The sequence below is a fragment of the Dichomitus squalens genome (assembly GCF_000275845.1).
Source record: "Dichomitus squalens LYAD-421 SS1 unplaced genomic scaffold DICSQscaffold_17, whole genome shotgun sequence".
Classification (NCBI taxonomy): Eukaryota; Fungi; Basidiomycota; class Agaricomycetes; order Polyporales; family Polyporaceae; genus Dichomitus; species Dichomitus squalens.
In genome coordinates this window covers 436,099-457,368 of record NW_006766899.1, presented here as the reverse complement: position 1 = coordinate 457,368, position 21,270 = coordinate 436,099, and the positions used below count along the sequence as shown (strand labels likewise).

The following is a 21,270-nucleotide window of genomic DNA, read 5'->3' as shown; positions in this document are numbered from 1 at the left end:
CATTTGCAATACTGCAATCCACGTACCTTCTGGATTAGATACCAACATCGACTCAGAGGTAGATATGTATAACCACTCAAGTTGCCGCGGCGCTCATTACAAGCGCTGTGCGATCCGTGGGAAATACGTCATGAGCGAGAGGCCTCCGAATCTCACCTGCATACTTGGGCACACAGGAACGAAATGACGCAAGCCGCGCGATACTGGGGCGACAAATCGGTTCGACCAGAAATCGACACAACTCACAACGCGAGCAAATAATGAAGGTATAGTAGGGTGTGGCAGGATTACAACAAAGCTACCGTTGATACGTTCCTGTGAGCCTGTAAGCAAGACAATCCCCCTCATATCCCACTTATAAAAAGTCCGTTCAAACGTCCATCAATGTTCCACGATCTGCGCTCTAGAGTATTTTCCCTTGTAGGTATGAGAACGTGTGTGCAGCGGGCATCTCAACACCCCAGCAAGAACGCCGCACACAGCGCCGCGACGATCGCCGCGAGCCCCGTCCCCTGCGCCGCGGCCCCGTTCTGGCCTGGAGACCCGACCGCAGCCCAGTCGCGCCACGCGGCGTACATCTCGAGCACGAACGCCTCGCCCTCGGGGCTGTGCTCGCCCTGCGCGCCGACGTTGTACGGGTTCACGACGGGCGTGAGCCAGCCGTCGGACGTGAAGTGCGCGAGGCTCGGAGAGGTCGCGCTGGACGACGGGGCGGTGCTGGAGGAAGTGCCTGATGAGGCGTGTGAGGAAGAGGGGGATGAGGAGGATGAAGATAACGACGACGACGATGAGGAAGACGGCGACGAGGCGGAAGGGGCGAAGAGGGCGATCCGGGACTTCTCCGCGTTCGGGACGTTGGTGTGGACGCCCGAGAGGAGCGCGAGGCGGTAGACGGTGCTCGCGAGGATCGCCGTGCCGGACGCGTCGTCGAAGGAGGTGCTGTCGTCGGCGTAGTTCTTGAACAGCCCTGTGGTTTGCTGCATGGCATGTGCCGGGCGCGCACGCATGAGCAGACGCAAGTGGTTCGCAATCCGCAGCAGACGTACCAGATGGGGGTAGATGCCGTTGTGGATCTGCGAGACCCAGCCGGCGAGGTCCTTCGCTTGCGACTTCATGCTTTTCGAGTATTGCGAGTGCTGGATCGTGCCCAGCACGCGGAGCATCCCGGCGGCCGCCCAGCCATTGCCTTGCAGAGCAGTACGTGAGTGCTTGGACGAGACGTACGTCTGGAAGAACTCACCGGTAGTCCAGTGGCCAGTGTCACTGTCGTTCCCCGCGATGTGCCTCCACATCCCCCCAGCGTCGGTATCGACTAGTGCTTCCCTGTACAATCGACATTGGTCGTATGCGGCTTGCACCAGCGTCTGGTTCCGTGTGAGGACGCCGTAGTAAGCCAGGAAGGGCGGCACCATGTACACAAAGTCGGCCCTGGGCGTCCCACGAACGTGAATGCTGTCAATATTGGATTCCGACATGCGCGGACCGTGCCTCGTCGACTCTAGGTACCACGCAGGCCTGATTACCCCGCGCGCCCAGCGGACACCGTTCGGAGCACGCAAGGAAGGCACAAACGGCCGCCGACAGAGACACTCAACGGGCGCACTCACCACAGCTGCACGTTCTCCACCCGGTGCGAGATCGCGCCGTCGCTCGTCCGCGGCACCTTCTCCAGCAGGTACTCGAGCTGGTCCCGCGCCGCGCCCGCGTAGTCCAGCTTGTCCGCTGCCCCTGCCCCGGTCCAGTTCGCCAAGAGGACGGCGACGCCGATGCTCGCGGGATCGCCCGCGGCCTCCCCGCTGGTCGTGCCCCCGATGAGCGGCTGGGCGCCCTGGCCCACGTTGGTCAAATTCTGGACGACCGAGCGTGCGATAGAGACGACTTCATCGAGAGAGGAGGGCGCGGAGCCTTGTAGGGGCGGGAGGGAGGAGTCGTTGAGGACGGAGTAGGAGGGCGAGTCGAATTCGGTGAGTGCTTGGGCGCGGGTGCCGATCTCCCAGCTGCGTGCCAGTGGATCACCAGACGTCAGACGTTGTTACTCGGCTCGGGGGCGGCTGGCAGCAGTACGCACGCACCTGTGTGTGGCCCCTTGCGCGAGGCGGGCCTTGACGTTGGCCAGGTCGTCGCTGGTGAGCTGCTGGGCGTGCGCGAGCGGGACCGACGCAGCGAGTGCGAGAATGCCGGCGGCAGCGACGCGGCTGGCGAGGCGCGCGATCATTTGCAGACGCGGCGAAGCGGAGGCGATAACGGCGGCTGGCTTGGGGTGAGTGCAACTTGGCGCAGCGCGACCGCGAGTCGACCGAGAGGAACGAGTGAGCTCGGGGCGCAAGGCAGAAAGAAGGTCAAGTAGTGGAGAAGAACAAAGATTCTGAGGGTGGACTGTTAAGTGATAAATTATGAAGCGGACGTGCCTTGGGATATTCTAGGATCGGTCGCGACAAGCGCGTGGGTATGTTGTGGGCCGCCAGCGCGGGTTGGAGCTCGATGATGTCGCGACAGGCCTCGCGCCTTGACTTCGCGGCCGCAGCCCAACAATCCTTGTCGATCCTTCTTTCCTTCCATACTTATTTACGGGAACACACATCGAGGCAACTTATTTCCCGCGAAATAGCGGTAGGGACGAAATGAGGTGCGGCCTGCAAAGACACTTGCAATTGGCGTTCACGCTGCGCCGATACAACGCCGAGGAACGGTCTCGAACCCTATGTCAAGCTTGGCCGTGGTGGAAACATACACGTTCCAGCTCCCAAGAACATAGATTCCGTGGACAGAGCGGTGAGAGGCAATGATAGATTGACAGGCTCTACGTTATTTCCTCGCCGACAAGACGGGGTTAAGCGGTAAGGTTATGTACGATTGAGTTCAACATGGCACATCCGCGGGGCCTTTGGACTGCGTCCTCTTCTACGTCCTGACCTTCGCCAAAAACTCTCGCGCCTCGTCCCAGCTCACGAACCGCTCGCGCTCCTTGCCTGCCGCCTGCCCCCTCCTGATCTCCTCAGCGTCGATCGCCTTCCAGTCCTCGAAATCCGTCACCCGCCCCTCGCGCAGCCCAGCGTCCACCTCGGGCGGGACCGCTTTAAAGTCCACGTCCTCCCCGCGCGGCAAGACCTCCACCGCGTCCACCGCCGCCCCGAGGTCCGCCGCGCGCTTCGGCTCCCCGCCCACAGTCGTGCTTCCCCCCTCCTCCTCAGGAGAAGTGGAGGCGGAGGCAGGGCCGAACTGAGGAAAATGGTCCCTCAGGATCGTGTCCGCGACCGCGTACGCGTCGAGCATCGTGCTCGCGAGCACCCCGCGCGCGCCCATCGCCGCCCACCCGCTCGCGTACACGTTCCGCACGAAGCGCCCGTCCGCGCCGAGCACCCGCCCGCGCAGCGTGTGCAGGCGCGCCAGCCCGGGGTCGTACCACGGCAGCGACGGCTCCGCGCGGTGCCCGAGCGACGTCACGACGAGGTCCGTCGCGAGCGTCGAGGTCTCCCCCGTGGGCACGGCCCGCTGGGCGGGGTCGAGCGCCGTGTGCGCGAGCGTGAGCTGCGCGCGCGCGGAGGGGGACGGTCCGGACGGCGGGGTGACGAGGCCGGTGGGGGCGCGGAAGAAGTCGAGCGACCACGTCTTCCGCGTGCTCCCCGGGGGGTTCTTCGAGCCCTTCTGGAGGAGCTGCAGCGTGCGCGCCTGCTGGCGCGTGAGCGCCGCGCCGCCGTTGGTCTGTGCGGCTGCGAGGAGCGCGGAGTCGAGCGGGGCCATGGACGCGTCGGGCAGGTTCATCATCTCGCGCAGCTCCTTGGTCGTGAACGCCGCCTGGAGCGGGCCGCGCCGGCCGACGATCGAGACGTGCTCGACGGCGGAGGCGCGGAGGGCGGCGAGCACGGGGGCGGGGACGTCGTGCTGGGCGAGGTGCTCGGGCGGGGTGAGGAGCATGCGCGCGACGTCGAGCGAGACATTGCCTTGGCCGATGAGCGTGACGTGGCGGATGCGCGAGAGGTCGGGGGGAGGGCGGGGGGCAGAGGGGTGTTGGGTGTACCAGTGCACGAGGGAGAGCGCGGGAACGCAGAACTGGGATGGGGGGAGAGCGGGGTGGAGGATGGGGACGGAGCAGCCGGTCGAGAAGAGGACGTGGGTGTAGTAGGGGAGCAGGGACTGGAGAGAGAGAGGCAGCGTGGTGGGGATGGGCGAGGGAGTGCCGATGTTCACGTTGCCGAAGAAGCGGAGGCGGGGGTCGGTCGCGGCAGTATCAAACTTATGCGTACAGTTCTGGAGAAGGGTGAGTGTCAGATGGGCCCACGGCTAGGCGTCAAGAATGCAAGTGAGGGTTTCCGCTTCCGCCTGAGGCGGAGGATGAAGCACGACATGACGGTTGTATGGACCAAATGTGTGCACGAGGTGAACGTGCGGAACACTGGCGTGTTCTGAAAGAGATGACATCGCTTGGTGAAATATAGCCGAAACATCTGCTGATCATCGTGCCCCGCTAGACAGAGCATACATATCTGGGATTATACGAACCCATCAACATCGCTGTACATATACATTTCTCAGCTTTGCCCCCACAAGGTCCAGACGGCGTGAGTCGAGCTTCGCCATTGTGACAACAGCCCATCCGCGCAGACGGTGATGGGGGGTAGTGGCATGGCTCAAGTGGCGCACTGTACAACGACCCCAGCGTATCGTCGGTCGAGACAGCCTCGGATGTACTGTCAAGTAGCCGAAAGAGGTCGATGGTCGTACGGATCGTTTTGTGGATGACGCCCGACCCGAAGGGAGACATACATGAGGGGTAGGCATTGTCAAGCCCCAACCAACCAAAATAGTCACGTCGAATCAAGGGCACACGGGATCACTAGTGCTCCGTGCGTATCCGCAAAGCCTGCATCATCAGATGTACGAATTCTGCGCTTCGGCAGTATGCAGGTTCCGAAAGGAAGAGAGAACGTGTGCTCTAAGTTGCACCAGCAAACGGAAACTTCAAGGAGCGAAGCGGCTCACCTTCACTTCAGGGTGGTCTGGAGCGACCCCGTAACGTACGAGACCATATGGAGCCCATAATCGATCGTAGAGGTGTATCTTGAGGGATGATGCATGCGCACTGGTCTGCGGTAGCAGCGAGAGCAGTCGTGATGCCACGTAGAAAGCCGAGGGCCCTCCGCCCACTATCGCGAGCTTGAGAGGCGCCATGCAAGCTGAGGCTTTCTACCGCAGCCGAAGTGTGTACGACGTGCCCAAGATCCTAGAACTGAAGAAAGGTCAGCGATCAGTTGAGACTCAGGTGAACCCAAAGCGAGGTTATGTGGTCATAGGATGACATCAAAACAATGTGAACCTGCCAAAGGCTCTGGGGCGCAAGCGGAAAGGGATGACTGGGCAGGTACTCCAGGCACGCGTACTGTGTAGTCAGAGTGTGAGGACCCATACGTACCCACAGCTCTTTGATATGGAGCAGTGAATGATATTATGGAGTTGTGCTTCTGCACAGGGATGAGGAAAAAGCCCTAGTGGAGTATCTCGTTCAGCATAATTCTGTGAATGAAAGTCTGAGGATTTATGACCTTCACGAACCACGAGTCATCCGACAATCAGTACAGTATACGATTCCGAATGTGGTTGATTGACCACTCGTGACGGAAGCAGGCAATTGACTCGCACTTGCAACGACGTCGGCGACTCGAGCGCAAGGAGAAGCCGGGGGCACGTCATCGGCTTGGGCCGGCAGAGAGCGCCTATTCCCATCCTGCGGAACCGTCGGAGAAGTCCAACCTCGAGGCCTCAACTCATCTCACCACATTTGACACTATTCTGCATCCGTGTGCTCTTCATGACGGAGGCTGTTGGCTATCCTTGAGTCATCGTGAATGAATCGTACAGTATGTCAGTCATCGCAGCTCGCGACGTATCACTGACTCACCGGAATGCCGGCGGGTTTACGGTATGTATGTGCATATGTGCTGCACGCGACTTACTGAATGTCGGCAGTTCACAGTGACGTAACTGTGATTCCTCTGCACATGCTGAGCGCATTCGCAAATGTTGGCATCACCTTTCTGGCAAACCGCAGGTTGCTGCGGCGCTCAACCGCTCGGTTACGGTACGACCGACTTTTTTCTGAGCTTCCTGTCATGGTGGCCAGTCACCAGTGTGCCATACTGATATGGCACCTATACTCGTGTGTTTGGACAGTGAACAGCCGTGGGTATGGAAGCTACTCAATGTGCATAATATAGACAGGCTTCTCGCTGATTCTTGTCCACGAATGTGAACGTTAGCGAGCCCGAACCACTGTCATACGTCTACCGGTGCACGCGGGCCACCGAACCGGGGCGCATGGAAACGCTCCACTCCTGATCCTCACTATGGGAAGACCGCCATCAAAACCGCCTCGTTATCGCGACGCTCGCTAAGAACGACAACTCTTCTTTCCCCAGAAGCAATGTCCATGTGTAACCTGGGCGGGCACTTCTGACCATCGCGGGGGTTGATATTCCCCGCAACACGCGACTTCTCTGTCAGTGCTGTGTGGTAGAGCAGCCAGGGATCGGTGATGTTTCTCTAGCGACTTTCTGGGATCTGATAATAGAAGAACAATGGTGGTCATGCATGCACAACGGGGTCGCAGTCCCCGTAGCCCATACGGTCTTCTCGTGAACTGTGACAATGGCAGCGGCCCTCGTCTTCTGCAGGGCCTCCAGGAGAAGTACAAATACCAGGCGGCATACGACTTGATGCCCTCCAGGCGATCGCACAGCGAGCTCCTTGGTCCTCCCTCACGCCCTTCGTGACGACTCTCAGACATGCAGTTCTCGACCACCTTCTTCCGGTCCGTCTACCTCGCGATAGCCCTCGCCGCCACTGCCTCTGCGGCTCCCTTCGCTGGTAGCCTCAAGCACACGACCCTCCAGACCCGTTCCACCAGCTCGGGTCTCACCGTCGAGAGCTTCCACCCTGAGTCCTCGTTCGAGGTCCGTGCCACAGAGCTTTTTACCTGCTTTGTTGGAAGGCTCTGCTAACCTTGGCCTATCATAGACGTTTGGCGTGGAAGGCGTCGACCACCCGCTTTCCAAGCGTGCGGACTTTGACATCAAGGACGCGACTGTGTCCTTCATCCAGTCTAAGACGGGTGTCAAGTCCGACAACGTTCATTTCAGAACTTCGTTCTCAAATGACGTCGCGCACCACGCGTACGTTCGCCAGCAAATCGTACGTCTCCGACTGGCTCGATTGAACATTATTGATCGCATGCTGGCTTTCAGAACGGCGTTCCTGTAGCGAATGCGGTCGCCAACGTCGCCTTCAACAAGAACAACAAGGTAGTCTCGTTTGGCAATTCATTTGTGAAGAAGCCTTGTAAGCGACTTTCGGCGATTGTGACGCACAAACACTGAGGTAATTGATCCGACGTCCTAGCATCGGTCCCGTCCACAACCCCGTCCATTTCCGCGGACGATGCTATCTTCAAGGCCGAGAGCGCCCTCTCTGGCAAGTACAACTCGCATCCAACCTCCCTGGAGTGGGTCGCGAAGAAGGATGGCTCCCTCGCGCTTGCGTACGCCGTCCAGATCCAGAACGATGCTAAACACGAGTTCTATGAGGCGTTCGTTGACGCCCACTCTGGGGAGGTGATCCAGCTGACCGACTTTGTTGCGAAGGCTTCAGTGAGTACCGTATTCATTTCGGACATTACACAAAGTGCTCACAATCCGACAAATGCAGTACCGCGTTCTCCCTATTACCAAAGAGACGCTTCTTGAGGGCTTCGAGACGCTCACCGACCCCGCTAACACCGCCGCGTCTCCCAACGGCTGGAACAGCGATGGCACAACCACGACGACGGACACTAGCGGCAACAACGCCATCGCATACAAGGGTGACACCTCCAACACCACCCAGCAGTCGTCTTCCGGCCAAAACTTCGTGTTCACTCAGGACCCCGACGCGGACCCGACGACGCAGGAGAACCTCGATGCGGCACGCACGAACGGCTTCTACGTCGTCAACACCGTGCACGACATCTCGTACATCTACGGCTTCACCGAGGCCGCGTTCAACTTCCAGGACGACAACTTCGGCAAGGGCGGGGCCGGCAACGACCGCGTCCTGATTTCCGTCCAGGACGACGAGGGCACCGACAACGCGTTCTTCTCCACCCCTCCCGACGGGCAGAACGGCCAGATGGCGATGTTCCTCTGGGACCTCACTAGCCCCGAGCGCGACGGCGCTCTCGAAAACGACATTCCCGTGCACGAGAATACGCACGGCATCTCGAACCGCCTGACCGGCGGTGGCACGGGGAGCTGCCTGCAAACCGACGAGGCTGGCGGTATGGGCGAGGGGTGGTCGGATGCGTTCGCGGAGTGGACGGAGCACAAGGACGCCAGCGTCCCCGACTACGTTATGGGCCAGTACGTCACCAACAGCGCTGCGGGAATCCGCTCACACCCGTACTCGACCAATGCGTAAGTGTCCCTCAGCGTCGTGTCGTTTGTTCTGCGGGGATGGTGCTGATATGGTATGCGAATGCTAGCACCACGAACCCCCTGCGCTACTCGAGCCTCAAGACCCTTGACGAAGTTCATGGTATGGTCCTTCTGTCACCTGCGTCACGTTCTCGGAAGCTGATATTCCCCGCCTCCTCACTAGATATCGGTGAAGTCTGGGCCAACCTGCTCCACAACGTCTACGCTGCCCTCGTTGCTGAGCACGGCTTTGACGAGAACGCTCACACCGACGCCTCGTGAGTCCCCACGCTGTCTTGTACCCCTGTGTCTCAGATGTGCTGATCGCACCTGCAGCGGCTCTGGCGGGAACACGGTCTTTCTCCACCTCTTCATCGACTCCTTCTCCATCCAACCATGTAATCCAACATGTACGTCCTGCATGCGCTCGACAGGTCTAGGAATCGTGGCACTGACCTTGAACTTATTTTATCTCAGTCCTCACTGGTCGTGACGCTTGGATCCAGGCTGATGCGAACCGATACAACGGCGCGAACAAGTGCACTCTCTGGAAGGCGTTCGCGTCCCGGGGTCTCGGTGTCAATGCCGCCAACCACAACGACGACTCGACGGTACCTGATGGCTGCTGAGCCATAACGGGCTAGTCGCGAGTGGGTGGGGAGCTGTTCTGGCGCGGGATCTGCATCGGTGAATGCGCCGTTGACTCGGAACCTAGACGACTGGTGCGACATCAGCGGACAGTATGGACCTACTAGATCGGCCCATACTATGCTGCACGAATCAAACCAGACTTAGAGCGTCTTTAATGTGATCATTCACGATGCGCCCCACGATATCACGTACAGCGAACCAGGAAGGATGAGCGTTTCGGCGGCTGGCGGAGAACGCCGCGCCTTTTCATCGGCGTCTAACAATCGACTCTCAGTTCCCTTCAAGAAGCTCCTGACGAGCATCCGCCAGGTTGCTCTTCACAGCAGCGTCGATGCCACCCAATGCCGTATGGTTTGACTCGGATAGGCTGTCCTATCAAGGCATGTATGGCACAAGCTACGATACCTGCCTAGTACAGAGTACTGAGCACTTCTCTTCAGAGCTACCCCGAAACCACGCATGACTCCAAGTATTGATTGAGGACTGTCAACAAGATGCCACATGAGTACAAACGTATTAAGGGCGTCGCGCGCTGGATGGCCCGTCACTGCCCAGAAAGCAGCCATCTCATTATTCGCATCGCTGATCTTTGACTAGAATTATGCACTGGTCCCTTCAAGTTTGAGGCACTGGAGCGAATGACCCCACCCGTCATGCCCATACACAAGACTTCCCAGCATCAGGAATAATATTTTCGTCCTCATAGTGGAATTCTTCCACAGACTATGCGAGTTGCAAAGTCTCTCGTAGCCGACGTGTACTAGCGAGCTTCATCACATGATTTTAGAGATCACCACAACCATGCGACGTGCTACGGTGGGATTGTCCCCATATCGCAGTTCTATCGTTGAGTCGGTCATGTAAGTACACCACAATAACGCGTACTTCGCCACTATATGTGCGTGCCGTATGCCTTGGTGTCGGATATCGGGCCAGGGAGGTATGAGACCTCCCAATCACACATATGGTGGCTTTTTCTCTATGAATGTATGAGTGTGTATGAATGCGGGGGTCTAAGAGCTATGGTTTATGTCAGAAATAAGGTGAGCACTCTTGATCCTTGATCTGCCATCGCGCAAATCCCCACTCCCTGTATCCTATTGGACCACACCCCTGCTATTGTTAACTCCAGTTCTCCCACTCAGCCCATTGCTTCCTCATTGAAGCCTGCTCTTGTTTTCAAGGTGGCGGAGACACGCCTATCGGCTAGACTTAATTGGAGACCTTATTTCCCACATTGAGCAGTTGACCATCCAAGAACTCTCCGCCTACCAGCACTGCCGAACATCCCCGTTTCGTATCTCAAGGTCCTTAACAGAGTCTTCGTATGTTAGCCTCCCCAATAGCTGCACAAAATTGCCTCATGTACATAAGTTGTGTTGTATATACCACAACGTCTTTGTGAACGAGCGACCTGTTACCATATTCGGTGGCTCAGCTGTGTCGCGTGTGCAGTTCCGGATTAGGAAGGGGACACGTGACACTAGAGCGCTGAGACTAGACAGGTTCAAGGACTCTTGACTTTGCCTAGAGTACGCTGAAGAACAAACGGTAGTACATAGTCGGTAGGGATACATACGAGACGTACGAGTGACCGAGATTACCGAGCAATCAAGTCCATGAGTAACGACAGACAGAGGACACATGGTCCGAGTGATGTGACTGAGCAAGCAAGGACAGGATATGGGTAAGCAGAAGGAACGAGATCAGATGGAGAATATACGAGGAAATGATGGGAGTAGGCACGACGGGAGGTAAGTAGCGGGAGCGAACGAGCGCCGGGCGCTACAAGCTGGCAAGCTGGGTCTCGGCTAGGCTTAGCTGGCTTGGCGGTAACACTAGGCGTCGGTGGTCCTTCGCGTCGCGCGTCGCCTCCTCCTCACCTGCCGTACCTGCACAATGTTCTCCGTCGGTTGGACAACGCTGCCTTGTCAATTGCGGCCTCCTTAGAAGATGTGTTGGCTTTGTTCGAGCTCCTCAAAGTTTGCTCAAGTACGATTTCAATCTGTGGCTCCGTCCAAGCTATCAACATTTGATGCAACCATATTGATGTTACAGGCTGATAGCCAATCATATGCGTGATTGGGGGGTCTCATACCTCCCTGGCCCGATATCGCAGAGGTTTGAAAAACCTCGTTGTAGGCTACTCGTTCAGAGCCGACCTATAAGCATTGAACTCGCTTCCATGCAGTGGTTGGCATGTGTCCGCTCCGACTAGATTGATTGTACTGGCACATGCGTCTATCTTGAGATCCTGCAAATTTAACAGACCAAGGAGGGTATAATAGGGCAGCTACAGAAAGTCAAGTCGGCAGGGAACTGCTCTTCAGCGATCCACTGCCCTCTACATTCTTTTGAAAGCACGCTCTCGCAGACACATTCGGCCATGAAGTTCTCTTACAGATTCGTGCAGTCGATCTATCTCGCCGTCGTCTCGGCATCCATCGCCGCTGCTGCTCCTGCCTTCGAGGGAGCCCTGAAGCATGCCACAACGCAAGTGCGTGGCGTCCCTGGCTCTGACCTCATCGTTGAGAGCTACCATCCCCCGTCTTTGTTTGAGGTAAGCCTGAGGGTAGCCGAGCCGCCTTTGAACGGTACTGACCCACCCATCACGCGACCCTACAGACCTTTGGCGTGAACGGCGGGGATCACTCCCTCTCGGATCGGGCCGAGTTCAACCTGAAGGATGCTGCAGTATCCTTCGTCCAGTCCCGCTTGGGCGTGGACGCCGGTACTATCGCTCACAGGACCAGCTATGCCAACGATGTCGCGCAGCACGCGTACCTGCAGCAACAAATCGTGAGTCATGATGTTTACTTGCTTTAGGTTATCTTATCTGACCACCTTTTGCCTTAGAACAATATTCCGATCGCAAATGCCATTGCCAACATTGCCTTCAACAAGGCGAACAAAGTTGTGTCATTTGGGTCGTCGTTCGTGAAGCCATGTATAACGCTTTTTGTGACGTACACAGCCTATATACAGATACTGATTACCTCCATTACAGCTACCGTGCCTTCTACTACACCTTCCATCTCCGCTGATGACGCGATTGCTAAGGCTGAGAAGGCTCTGTCCGGCACGTACAACAATCACACGACTTCACTCCAGTTCGTCGCTCAGAAGGACGGCTCGCTGGCCCTTGCTCACGTCATCCAAATTCAAAACAATGCAAAGGCTCAATTATACGAAGCGTTCATCGACGCCCACTCTGGCGAGCTTGTCCAGCTCACTGATTTCGGCGCCGATGCATCGGTGAGATAATTGTTCCGGAAGCAACACCACAGTGAGCGGAAGACTGATCGTGTCTTCCTCCAGTACCGTGTTCTGCCGATCACAAAGCAGAACGTGACCCAGGGTTTCCAAGTGCTGACTGACCCTCAGGACAGGCTTGCGTCTCCGTTCGGCTGGCACAGCGACGGGGTCAACACCACGAACAATACCTCGTACGTTTATCCCCCTTGCCACCGGTAGAAAGGATTCACAACCCCGCTCGGCATGGTACAGCGGAAACAATGCAAACACTTGGGTTGGCGTCTCCGGCAACGTAACCTACCAGTCGGCCCCCCACCTTACCTTTGACTACGTCCAAGACCCAAGCCAGCAACCACAGACGTATGAGCCGAATGTTGATGCTGCACGCGTGAATGCGTTTTACCTTGTGAACACCGTGCACGACATCACGTACCGCTACGGGTTCACCGAAGATGCGTTCAACTTCCAGTACAGCAACTTCGGCAAGGGTGGGGCGGGAGGCGACCAGGTTAATGTCTCGGTTCAGGACAGCACAGGCACGAACAACGGTATGTCCTGCAATAATTCCCCATCTGACGCTTACACTAAGAACCATCATAGCTCGCTTTGTGACCCCGCCCGAGTGGGCATATTTCTACGTTTGCAACTAGGGCCTGTTACTGATATTGGATTACAGGGGGCAATCGCCTACCATGTACATGTATCTGTTCACTTTGACGGACCCGTGGCGGGATGGGTCGCTCCAGAACGATATCGTCGTACACGAGAACACACATGGCTTGACTAACAGGATGACCGGCGGTGGCACGGCAGCGTATGTACAGCTCATTTGTCTACTTACCCGAGTTTCTGATTGATACTGCGACACTCAGCTGCTTGCAGACCACTGAGTCCCAGGGACTGGGCGAAGGCTGGTCTGATGCGTTCGCGGAGTACGTCCCAGTTTACCATGCGCTTTAAGATCAAAGATCAAACATAGACTGCTTGCCCACAGGTGGACCGAGCAAACTAATGATGTTGTACTTGACTGGGTGACTGGACCCTATGTCCTGAACAATACTGCAGGCGTGCGTCACTACCCGTACTCGACGAATGCGTGAGTCATTTGCAACGATTGGATTTGGACATATCTCGTGACGCAATGCCGATCCCAGGACCACCAACCCCTTCAGATACGGGGATTTGCAAACCTTGACGGAGGTTCACGGTGAGTTCGGGATCAAGGGCTATGCGGGGACATCGCATTCAACTTCGCTGTCGTAGATATCGGCGAGGTCTGGGCCAACATGCTCCACAATGTCTATGCTGGCCTCGTCGCGGACCACGGCTTCTCGCCTAATGCCCACACGGATCCCACGTGAGCCAGACTCAGCTTACTCTTTCGCTTGATACTTGTAGCCTGACGTCGAGAACCTGCAGCACTACGGGTGGTAACACAGTCTATCTCCACCTCTTCATCGACGCCCTCGCTCTCCAGCCTTGCAACCCGACGTGTACGTTTGCCATGCATGAGTTCTCCCTGACTAATTTATGACTCCGATCAATCTCTAGTCGTGCAGGCTCGCGACGCTTGGATCCAGGCGGATGTCAACAGGTACCACGGCTCAAACTTCTGTACCCTTTGGGCAGAATTTGCATCTCGCGGTCTTGGCGTCAACGCTGCTAACTACACGGACGACACTACCGTCCCCGCTGGATGTAATGCCACCGTCGCTGTCTGAGCGGTGCCGTACGTCTGTGTCACCAGCACAAAAAACCAAGCTTGGAAAGCGATGGTACGAGTAGCATCGGTACATGATCAGCCGTTGAGGGTCACGTACAAGCGTATATGATGGCGAATCAATTGATATACAGTGATTGCCATTGAAAGTGATGATGACCCGTCTGTCTCTTGTCGCACTACTAAGCACAATCAACTTGCCCCAAGACAAGGTCCTTCCGATATACGCTCTCACGGTCACTGATTGGTTCAGCGTCACTTTCCAGCCAATGTGAGCTTCTGCTAGGCTGGCGGAAAATGAGTGGCAGAGGAGCGCTAAACAATCTCTTTCTCTTGGAGTCACGATCCCTTTGCTGGACTTGATGATTTGCTCCGTTATCTGTATCAAGCGACCCGGACCTCAAAGACAGAACCATCGATACCTCCGTCCAAATGCCTTGGCACTGTCAGGGTCGGGAACTTGAGTCCGAGAACGGTGTGTATATCGTTGTTTCCACGTTCTCTGCTCACCTGATTCCAGCAAGAAGCAGGCAGCACGCTTCACCATTCCCACAATCGGAGGATCCTCGAGCAAATGCAGCGCATCCGCAATCATCCTCACCGTCCGGAGGGCACTTCCATCACAATCCAGTCCTTCGAGCACGACGTGCTACATTCTCATGAAGACTTCAACGCCACGCGCACTCCGCAGATACCAGACCTATGCTAGTCATAGGGCACAGTCTGCTCCCAGGGGTTTCCTAAAATACCTCAGTTCAGCCATACAAATGGCCGGTATGCGCATAGCGGAGCAGCAGGCACTTATCCCCTAGCAGGACTGAGTCGACCCGCACGCGCCCGGTGTCCGCAATCAGCCATGAAGTTCTGGAGTAACATCTTGCGGTCTATCTTCCTAGCAGTTGTGCTCGCCACTTCAGCTACTGCCTCCCCATTCCCGGCCAGTCTGAGGCACACAATTCTACAGGTCCGCGAGATCAGCCCGGGTGTGGTCGTAGAGAGCTTCCATCCTGAGTCGTCTTTTGAGGTACGCATCAGCTTCCCTTGTGCAGCTAGTACAGAGCACTGACTCTTTTCTGGCTAGACATTCGGCGTGAACGGGATTGACCACCTGCTGTCGGCGCGGGACGAGTTCGACCTGAAGGACGCGACGGTGTCCTTCATCCAATCCCGTCTGAACATCGATGCGGACAGCATCGGCTTCAGGACGGGCTTCTCGAGTGACGTGGCCCAGCACGCGTTCATCCGCCAGCAGATTGTAAGAACGTTCTACGAAGTTAATGCGCCTCCCGAGAACTGATCGCGCTATTGACTGGGCCCAGAACGGCATCCCGGTTGCAAATGCGGTCGCGAACGTCGCGTTCAACATGGCCAACAAGGTCGTCTCATTCGGCTCCTCCTTCGTGACCACCCCTCGTAAGTCGACGCTATTCCGCTTTCTGTGCCCTCACGCGTCTGAAGTCTAGCCACCGTAGCAAACGTGCCCTCCACGAGCCCGTCTATTTCTGTCGAAGATGCGATCACCAATGCCGAGAGCGCGCTGTCTGGCAAGTTCAACGAGCACCCGCCGACGGTCGAGTTCGTCGCGAAGAAAGACGGCTCGCTTGCCCTGACGCACGTCGTGCAAATCCAGAACGACACGACTGGCGCATGGTTCGAGGCCTTTGTGGACGCGCACTCGGGGGCGCTCGTGCAGCTGACAGATTTCGTCGCCAAGGCATCGGTCAGTGTGCTTTCTCCATGCCTTCGAAGAAGAAACACTGGTTGCTGAAGGGTGCATTGTACGTAGTACCTCGTACTCCCTATCACCAAGGAGACGTTACTCGAGGGTTTCGAGGTCCTGACCGACCCTCAGAACCCCGCCGCGTCTCCTGATGGCTGGCACAGCGATGGCACTACGAACACAACTTCTACTGCGTACGCTGGAGTTTCTCTGCCGCCCTTCCCGTCTGACATGAGCTCGCTCGTCTGTTTCCAGAGGCAACAACGCCGTCGCGTTCAAGGGCGCGCAAACGAACACGACCACAGAGTCGTCCGTGGGCTTGAACTTCATCTTCACCCAGGACCCCAACGCTGCTCCGACGACACAGGCGAACATTGACGCCGCACGCACGAACGCGTTCTACATCGTCAATACCGTGCACGACATCTCGTACGTGTACGGCTTCACGGAGGCCGGGTTCAACTTCCAGAACAACAACTTCGGCAAGGGTGGGGCCGGAAACGACCGCGTCACGATATCCGTGCAGGATTCTGCTGGGATCGACAATGGTGAGTGCGATGTCGTGCATGGGGACTATATGTGCGCAGGGTGGCTAATCGTGGTATAAATCAGCCGATTTCGCTACGCCGCCAGAGTAAGCACATCATTCGCGCCTAGGTGCTGCTGGAGCTGGCTGATCAGATGCTTCGTTTGAAGTGGCCAATCCGGGCGCATGAGGATGTTCCTCTGGGACCTCACAAACCCGGAGCGCGACGGCGCACTGGAGAACGACATCGTCACCCACGAGAACACGCACGGAATCAGCAACCGGATGACGGGCGGTGGCACCGGGCGGCACGTTTCCACCTGCATCTTGCACGGAAGGGCGATCTTAACATGCTTAATATTGGCAGCTGTCTCCAAACGAACGAAGCGGGAGGCATGGGCGAGGGGTGGTCGGACGCGATGGCCGAGTGAGTCGCGCGAGATGGCTTTCTCAAGAACCGAACAGGACTTGCAAGGCTTATAATGCGTGGCCAGATGGACCGAGCACAAGAACGCGACGGTGGTCGACTTCGTGCTAGGACAGTACGTCACCAACGACTCTGCGGGCATCCGCAGCCACCCGTACTCGACGAGTGCGTGAGTACAAACGCTAGCTAAGATACTGTTGCCTCGTTCTGAGGCGATCACTGGCTAGGACCACGAATCCCCTGAGGTACTCGAGCCTGCAGAACTTAACCGAGGTCCATGGTGTGTTTTGTATTGAGATGTTTCCACCCTCAGCCGCCTCATACATTTGGAAATGAAGATATCGGCGAGGTATGGGCTAACATGCTCCACAACGTTTATGCTGGCCTCGTAGGCGTCCACGGCTTCTCGGACACAGCGCACACGGACCCAACGTACGTTCCGTTGTACCACTCTCACTGATTGTACCTTTACTTGATGACATGCATACCGACCCCAGGACAACCGGTGGCAACACTGTGTTCTTGCACCTCTTCCTGGACGCGTTCACCCTGCAGCCTTGCAACCCGACATGTACGTATGCCAGCGCCTGAGCTCATTGACGCTTTATCGCGATCGCTTACGCTTGTGCCCTCTCCTTGTAGTCCTGACGGCCCGGGACGCTTGGATCCAGGCGGATGCGAACAGGTTCGGTGGCGAGAACTTTTGCACGCTGTGGACGGAGTTTGCGTCCCGCGGGCTGGGCGTGAATGCCGCCGCTCACCAAGACGATTCCACTGTCCCCGCCGGTTGCTGAGCTCATGGACCACGCCATCGATGTGGGCTTTTCTGTGGCTGCAGAGTAGGAGAATCGCCGCAAACAGCCTTGGTTTTAGTCAATCACCCGATGGCTCGACATTTAGAAAGGAGGATAAATAAATTGTACGGTACGGTGGGCCGTCATTTCGACGACATGTGCAATCGAAGATCACTGCAAAACGTACTCGTCTTCAAATGTGAGATGGGCGTCGGGCTGTAGTAATGATAGCGCATGTGCGCAAAAACACAACCATGTACAGATTCATTCCGACACGGGGAATCGAACCCCGGGCTATCGCGTGAGAGGCGATAATGTTAGCCACTACACCATATCGGATCAGTCTCTCAGCAAGCCAACAGTAACATCACCTCGCGAGTTTTAGCATAACACGCTCGGTATGAGGCTTCTTGACCTGGAGGAGGTGCAACTTACCTCCTCCTGCTGCATTATGGTCCGTCTGATAACACACAATCTCCTCGCTTGCCATGCCAAGGGCTGCACATCCAACAACTTTCCCCTTCAGTTCCAGGACGTCTCCATCGAGCTTCGCGACGCCGATTTCAACGCCGACTTCCTACGCGGCTTCCTACCCCGCCTCGAGTGGCCCGCCCTTGTCGGCGCCGCGCGCCAGGTAAGTCCTGTCTCCAGCTATTGCCTCTCTCCATTCTGTGTGCTGATTGTGACTGCGATTGACGCGCCCCGCACGCTTTGCTTTGCTCCGCATTATCGTCGGGTACTCGCCCTGCTGCTGCTTGGGATACAATCTTGCGGGACCGGCTATAGCTGGGAGACACCTCGCTCCCCGCCGAACAACCGGACATGATCGACGACGAGTTCCTGCAGAAGCTACACCACGTTCTGCTCGAGGTGCGTGTCCTGTCACGTCCCTTTTTTCGTGCCCTCTGTCCCACTCTTTGCTCTACTCTCCCTCCCGCCCTCCACCTGCCTCCCCTGTGCTTACTTCTACTTGCGTAGATACATGTAGAGGAAGGCGCGATGGTGTGCCCGAACTGTAAGCACGTCTACCCGATCTCGAACGGTATCCCAAACATGGTGCGCTCTCGCTCTCTGCATATCCCTCCTGCGTCTCGTCCATCGGCCTGGCCTTACTAACATCGTATCATCACACGCAGCTCCTCGCCGAACACGAAATAGGTTGAGGTCAGTGACGAGGTGGTCGAGGGTTCGCGAAAACAAGAGGCGAAAACCTCGTCGTAGCGCCTTGATCTCCAATCGCGCAGCGAGCCTCAAAAATGTCTGTCGATTCAACTGCCGCTTTGATCGCCCCAGAAGCGACGGAATCGGACGGGGATATGGATGGACGTGGGCCAGACGTTGGTTGGCAGACCCAGGTCGGCGTGGACATTGGATAGCAACAGCGATGGTGGTCTTAGCATCGATCTGAATCCACAGCACTACTCGCCCCATCTTCCTTCCTGCCGTGCAATCCAGCTCGCTTCCCCTACTACATCTCTTACACCAGCCACACCCTGGGAGCTGTGAGCGGGCGTTACTCTAGAGGCGAATGAAAGATCTACTATGAACGAGCGTAGTGTGCTGTCTGCCTCTCGTTCACCTCGTATCCATATGCGTCTATTCAGGAGAGACCTGCAGCGACACTCTGACGATCTAGCTCTACCGTTGTCGTGTAAGTCATGAACGGACGTTACTCCACATTGGGCGGGCACTTGATGAGAAGGTATAAGGGAAGGCACACACACACGGCCCGGAAGGTCTCGGCGAACGTTCTGGCCCTCCTATTACATGCCTCGCGATCATAAGAGCCGCATGAGGGAGCGAAAGGATGTATCCGGCCCACCGTACGTCGCTCCCCACACCTATGTCTTTCGCCGTGCAGGGTGTCTAACGAGGACTCGACCTCCATAGCGGGCACGGAGAGATCTGACCCACGAGCTGGACCAAGGCCAGCGGCCTGAAGAAGGTCTATCCCAACGCATCGCTCGAGTACTCCCCCCCCCCGTCCGTCGAGGGCGAGGTGACCGCTACCCATGGGGATGAGAAAAACAAGCGCACCGACGGATCTGCATATCTTCTTCTCGTCCACGCAAACGTACGTGGTTTCTCGCCACGCTCCGTCCCGTTCAAATGCGCGCAGGCGCACCGAGCCCCCGTCCGTCCAAGGGCCGAGGCGAGGCGAGTGATCCCTTAGACGGGGCAGCGCGCGGAGAGATTGTTCACGGTAGCTCGCCCGTCGGGCGTTGCTGTCGCGTAGTGTGATCACGGCGTGTTCACGTTGACTCCATCGCTCTGGAACCGATCGCGAAGAGTGAGCGCTCTCAGGCAAGGTTTCCGAGTTCAGGTGCGCCTCAGGTCCGAAGCGATGCGCTGCTGCCCTCAAGTTGGATGCGGGAACGACGGGCGAAGGTGCGGGAGACGGGAAGGGGGTGAAGGTGGAAGACAGGGAGAGAAGGACCAACTCGGGCCTGCTGATGATGCCTTCGGGTCGATTCTGAAGAGGTTGCGGAAGGTACATTATGAAGCCCGCGGCCTCCGGACGTCCGCGCGTAGTGCCATGGAAGGGGAAGAAGAGTGGTGCTATACTCGGGTTGGCTTTACCAGATACATCGGCGCGGGGCTGCTGTTCGCCACTCGTATGTTGGAATCCTGGCGTCAAGATGGCGAGCTCGCGGAACGAGCGCCACAGGTCCTGCCCCCCGACGGATACCCGCGCCCTTATCTACCCCTATTTAGCTACGTATATAAGCCTTATTGTATGTACTATGTACGGCACGCGTTTGCACCGGCCAAACGCGAATCCCATTTGTGCCCGCTTGCCCTCGAACTTCTACACAAACGCGTCTCCTCTGCCCGAAGGATAATTCGAGGCACTGCCTAGTGGGGCCGAAGCCACTCGACGATCCTGTGAACCGACGACCCGTGACGACGACCGACCCGACGATGACCGACCTGACGACGACCGACCCGACGACGACCCCGTGCACCCCGACGACCCCGTAACCGTGACCGCCCCGCACTCCCCGCTGCTCCCGCCCCGATGGCACCGCCCACAATTGCGAAGCTCGCCGATGACAACTACGCCGAATGGGTTATCGGCATGGAGGCCCTCCTTGTTCGCAAGGGTCTCTGGGAGGTTACGAGCGCCCCTGCTGATGAAACCCGCCCCTCCGGCTCTGATAACACGAAGGCTGTGCGTGCCTGGCGTGCGAAGATCGCAGAAGCGCGCGCCGAGATTATCTTGAATATCGAGCCCACCCAGTACGCCCACATCCAATCACAGGACGTTCACGAAGTCTGGACCGAGCTCCGTCGAGTCCACCGCGCCCGCGGCTTTGGTACCCGGGTCGCACACCGGCGCGCTTTCTGGCGCTTGTCTAAGCGCCCGGATCAAACGATGACATCGTGGATTGCTGACGTCCGCCGGGCCGCCTTCCGCCTCGAGGAGATTGACGCCTCTATCTCCGATGAAGACCGCATCCTCGTTCTCACGAATGGCCTCCCCGATTCGTATTCCCAGCTGGTCGTCAATCTCGACTCCACCCCGCCTAGCGAGCTTACCATCGATTATGTCATCACCCGCTTACTTAACGAAGAGTCGCGCCAATTGTCCCTCAACCCGCCTCATCATGACTCCGAAGTCGCCCTCGCTGCTTACACGAAGCCCCGCACCCCGCTCGAGCGCATCACCTGCTTCAAGTGCTCGAAGAAGGGCCACTATCAGCGCGACTGCCCCGAGCTTAAGACTGAAGAGGCC

At 57.4% G+C, this 21,270-nt stretch overlaps 5 protein-coding genes and 1 non-coding gene across 6 annotated transcripts; 4 read left to right on the top strand and 2 right to left on the bottom strand.

Annotated features, from left to right (window-relative positions):
• Positions 1 to 208: 208 nt before the first annotated feature.
• On the bottom strand, positions 209 to 5,631 carry DICSQDRAFT_87405 (ferredoxin/adrenodoxin reductase). Its single transcript, XM_007366371.1, has 7 exons — positions 5,541 to 5,631; positions 5,411 to 5,483; positions 4,981 to 5,227; positions 2,073 to 4,248; positions 1,241 to 1,997; positions 1,047 to 1,186; positions 209 to 977 (listed from the first exon to the last, which is right to left on the bottom strand). Exons 3-4 carry the CDS (start codon positions 5,167 to 5,169, stop codon positions 2,902 to 2,904), a joined length of 1,536 nt encoding a protein of 511 aa, XP_007366433.1. The 5' UTR covers positions 5,170 to 5,227; positions 5,411 to 5,483; positions 5,541 to 5,631; the 3' UTR covers positions 209 to 977; positions 1,047 to 1,186; positions 1,241 to 1,997; positions 2,073 to 2,901.
• Positions 5,632 to 6,774: 1,143 nt separating this feature from the next.
• DICSQDRAFT_106982 (uncharacterized protein) lies at positions 6,775 to 9,070 on the top strand (the record flags this gene model as incomplete). The annotated part of the gene is made up of 9 exons (XM_007366370.1): positions 6,775 to 6,947; positions 7,012 to 7,185; positions 7,239 to 7,332; positions 7,393 to 7,640; positions 7,699 to 8,441; positions 8,510 to 8,562; positions 8,626 to 8,719; positions 8,778 to 8,851; positions 8,919 to 9,070. Exons 1-9 carry the CDS (start codon positions 6,780 to 6,782, stop codon positions 9,068 to 9,070), a joined length of 1,800 nt encoding a protein of 599 aa, XP_007366432.1. The 5' UTR covers positions 6,775 to 6,779.
• A 2,314-nt stretch (positions 9,071 to 11,384) lies between these two features.
• On the top strand, positions 11,385 to 14,068 carry DICSQDRAFT_181124 (uncharacterized protein; the record flags this gene model as incomplete). Its single annotated transcript, XM_007366369.1, has 14 exons — positions 11,385 to 11,652; positions 11,718 to 11,891; positions 11,949 to 12,039; positions 12,100 to 12,347; positions 12,411 to 12,538; positions 12,600 to 12,895; positions 12,948 to 12,969; positions 13,024 to 13,161; positions 13,220 to 13,279; positions 13,342 to 13,443; positions 13,502 to 13,554; positions 13,611 to 13,704; positions 13,767 to 13,840; positions 13,899 to 14,068. Exons 1-14 carry the CDS (start codon positions 11,479 to 11,481, stop codon positions 14,066 to 14,068), a joined length of 1,824 nt encoding a protein of 607 aa, XP_007366431.1. The 5' UTR covers positions 11,385 to 11,478.
• Positions 14,069 to 14,923: 855 nt separating this feature from the next.
• On the top strand, positions 14,924 to 17,534 carry DICSQDRAFT_61994 (uncharacterized protein; the record flags this gene model as incomplete). Its single annotated transcript, XM_007366368.1, has 14 exons — positions 14,924 to 15,091; positions 15,149 to 15,322; positions 15,387 to 15,480; positions 15,540 to 15,787; positions 15,854 to 15,981; positions 16,043 to 16,335; positions 16,400 to 16,421; positions 16,484 to 16,625; positions 16,652 to 16,740; positions 16,808 to 16,909; positions 16,968 to 17,020; positions 17,079 to 17,172; positions 17,238 to 17,311; positions 17,383 to 17,534. 14 exons carry the CDS (start codon positions 14,924 to 14,926, stop codon positions 17,532 to 17,534), a joined length of 1,833 nt encoding a protein of 610 aa, XP_007366430.1.
• Positions 17,535 to 17,801: 267 nt separating this feature from the next.
• On the bottom strand, positions 17,802 to 17,873 carry DICSQDRAFT_t94. The gene has a single exon. It is a non-coding gene; the product is annotated as a tRNA-Glu (tRNA).
• A 112-nt stretch (positions 17,874 to 17,985) lies between these two features.
• DICSQDRAFT_106971 (Trm112p-domain-containing protein) lies at positions 17,986 to 19,171 on the top strand (the record flags this gene model as incomplete). The annotated part of the gene is made up of 4 exons (XM_007366367.1): positions 17,986 to 18,168; positions 18,321 to 18,404; positions 18,513 to 18,590; positions 18,671 to 19,171. The coding sequence occupies 4 exons, from the start codon at positions 17,986 to 17,988 to the stop codon at positions 18,695 to 18,697; spliced, it is 372 nt and encodes a 123-aa protein (XP_007366429.1). The 3' UTR covers positions 18,698 to 19,171.
• Between the last annotated feature and the right edge of the window lie 2,099 nt (positions 19,172 to 21,270).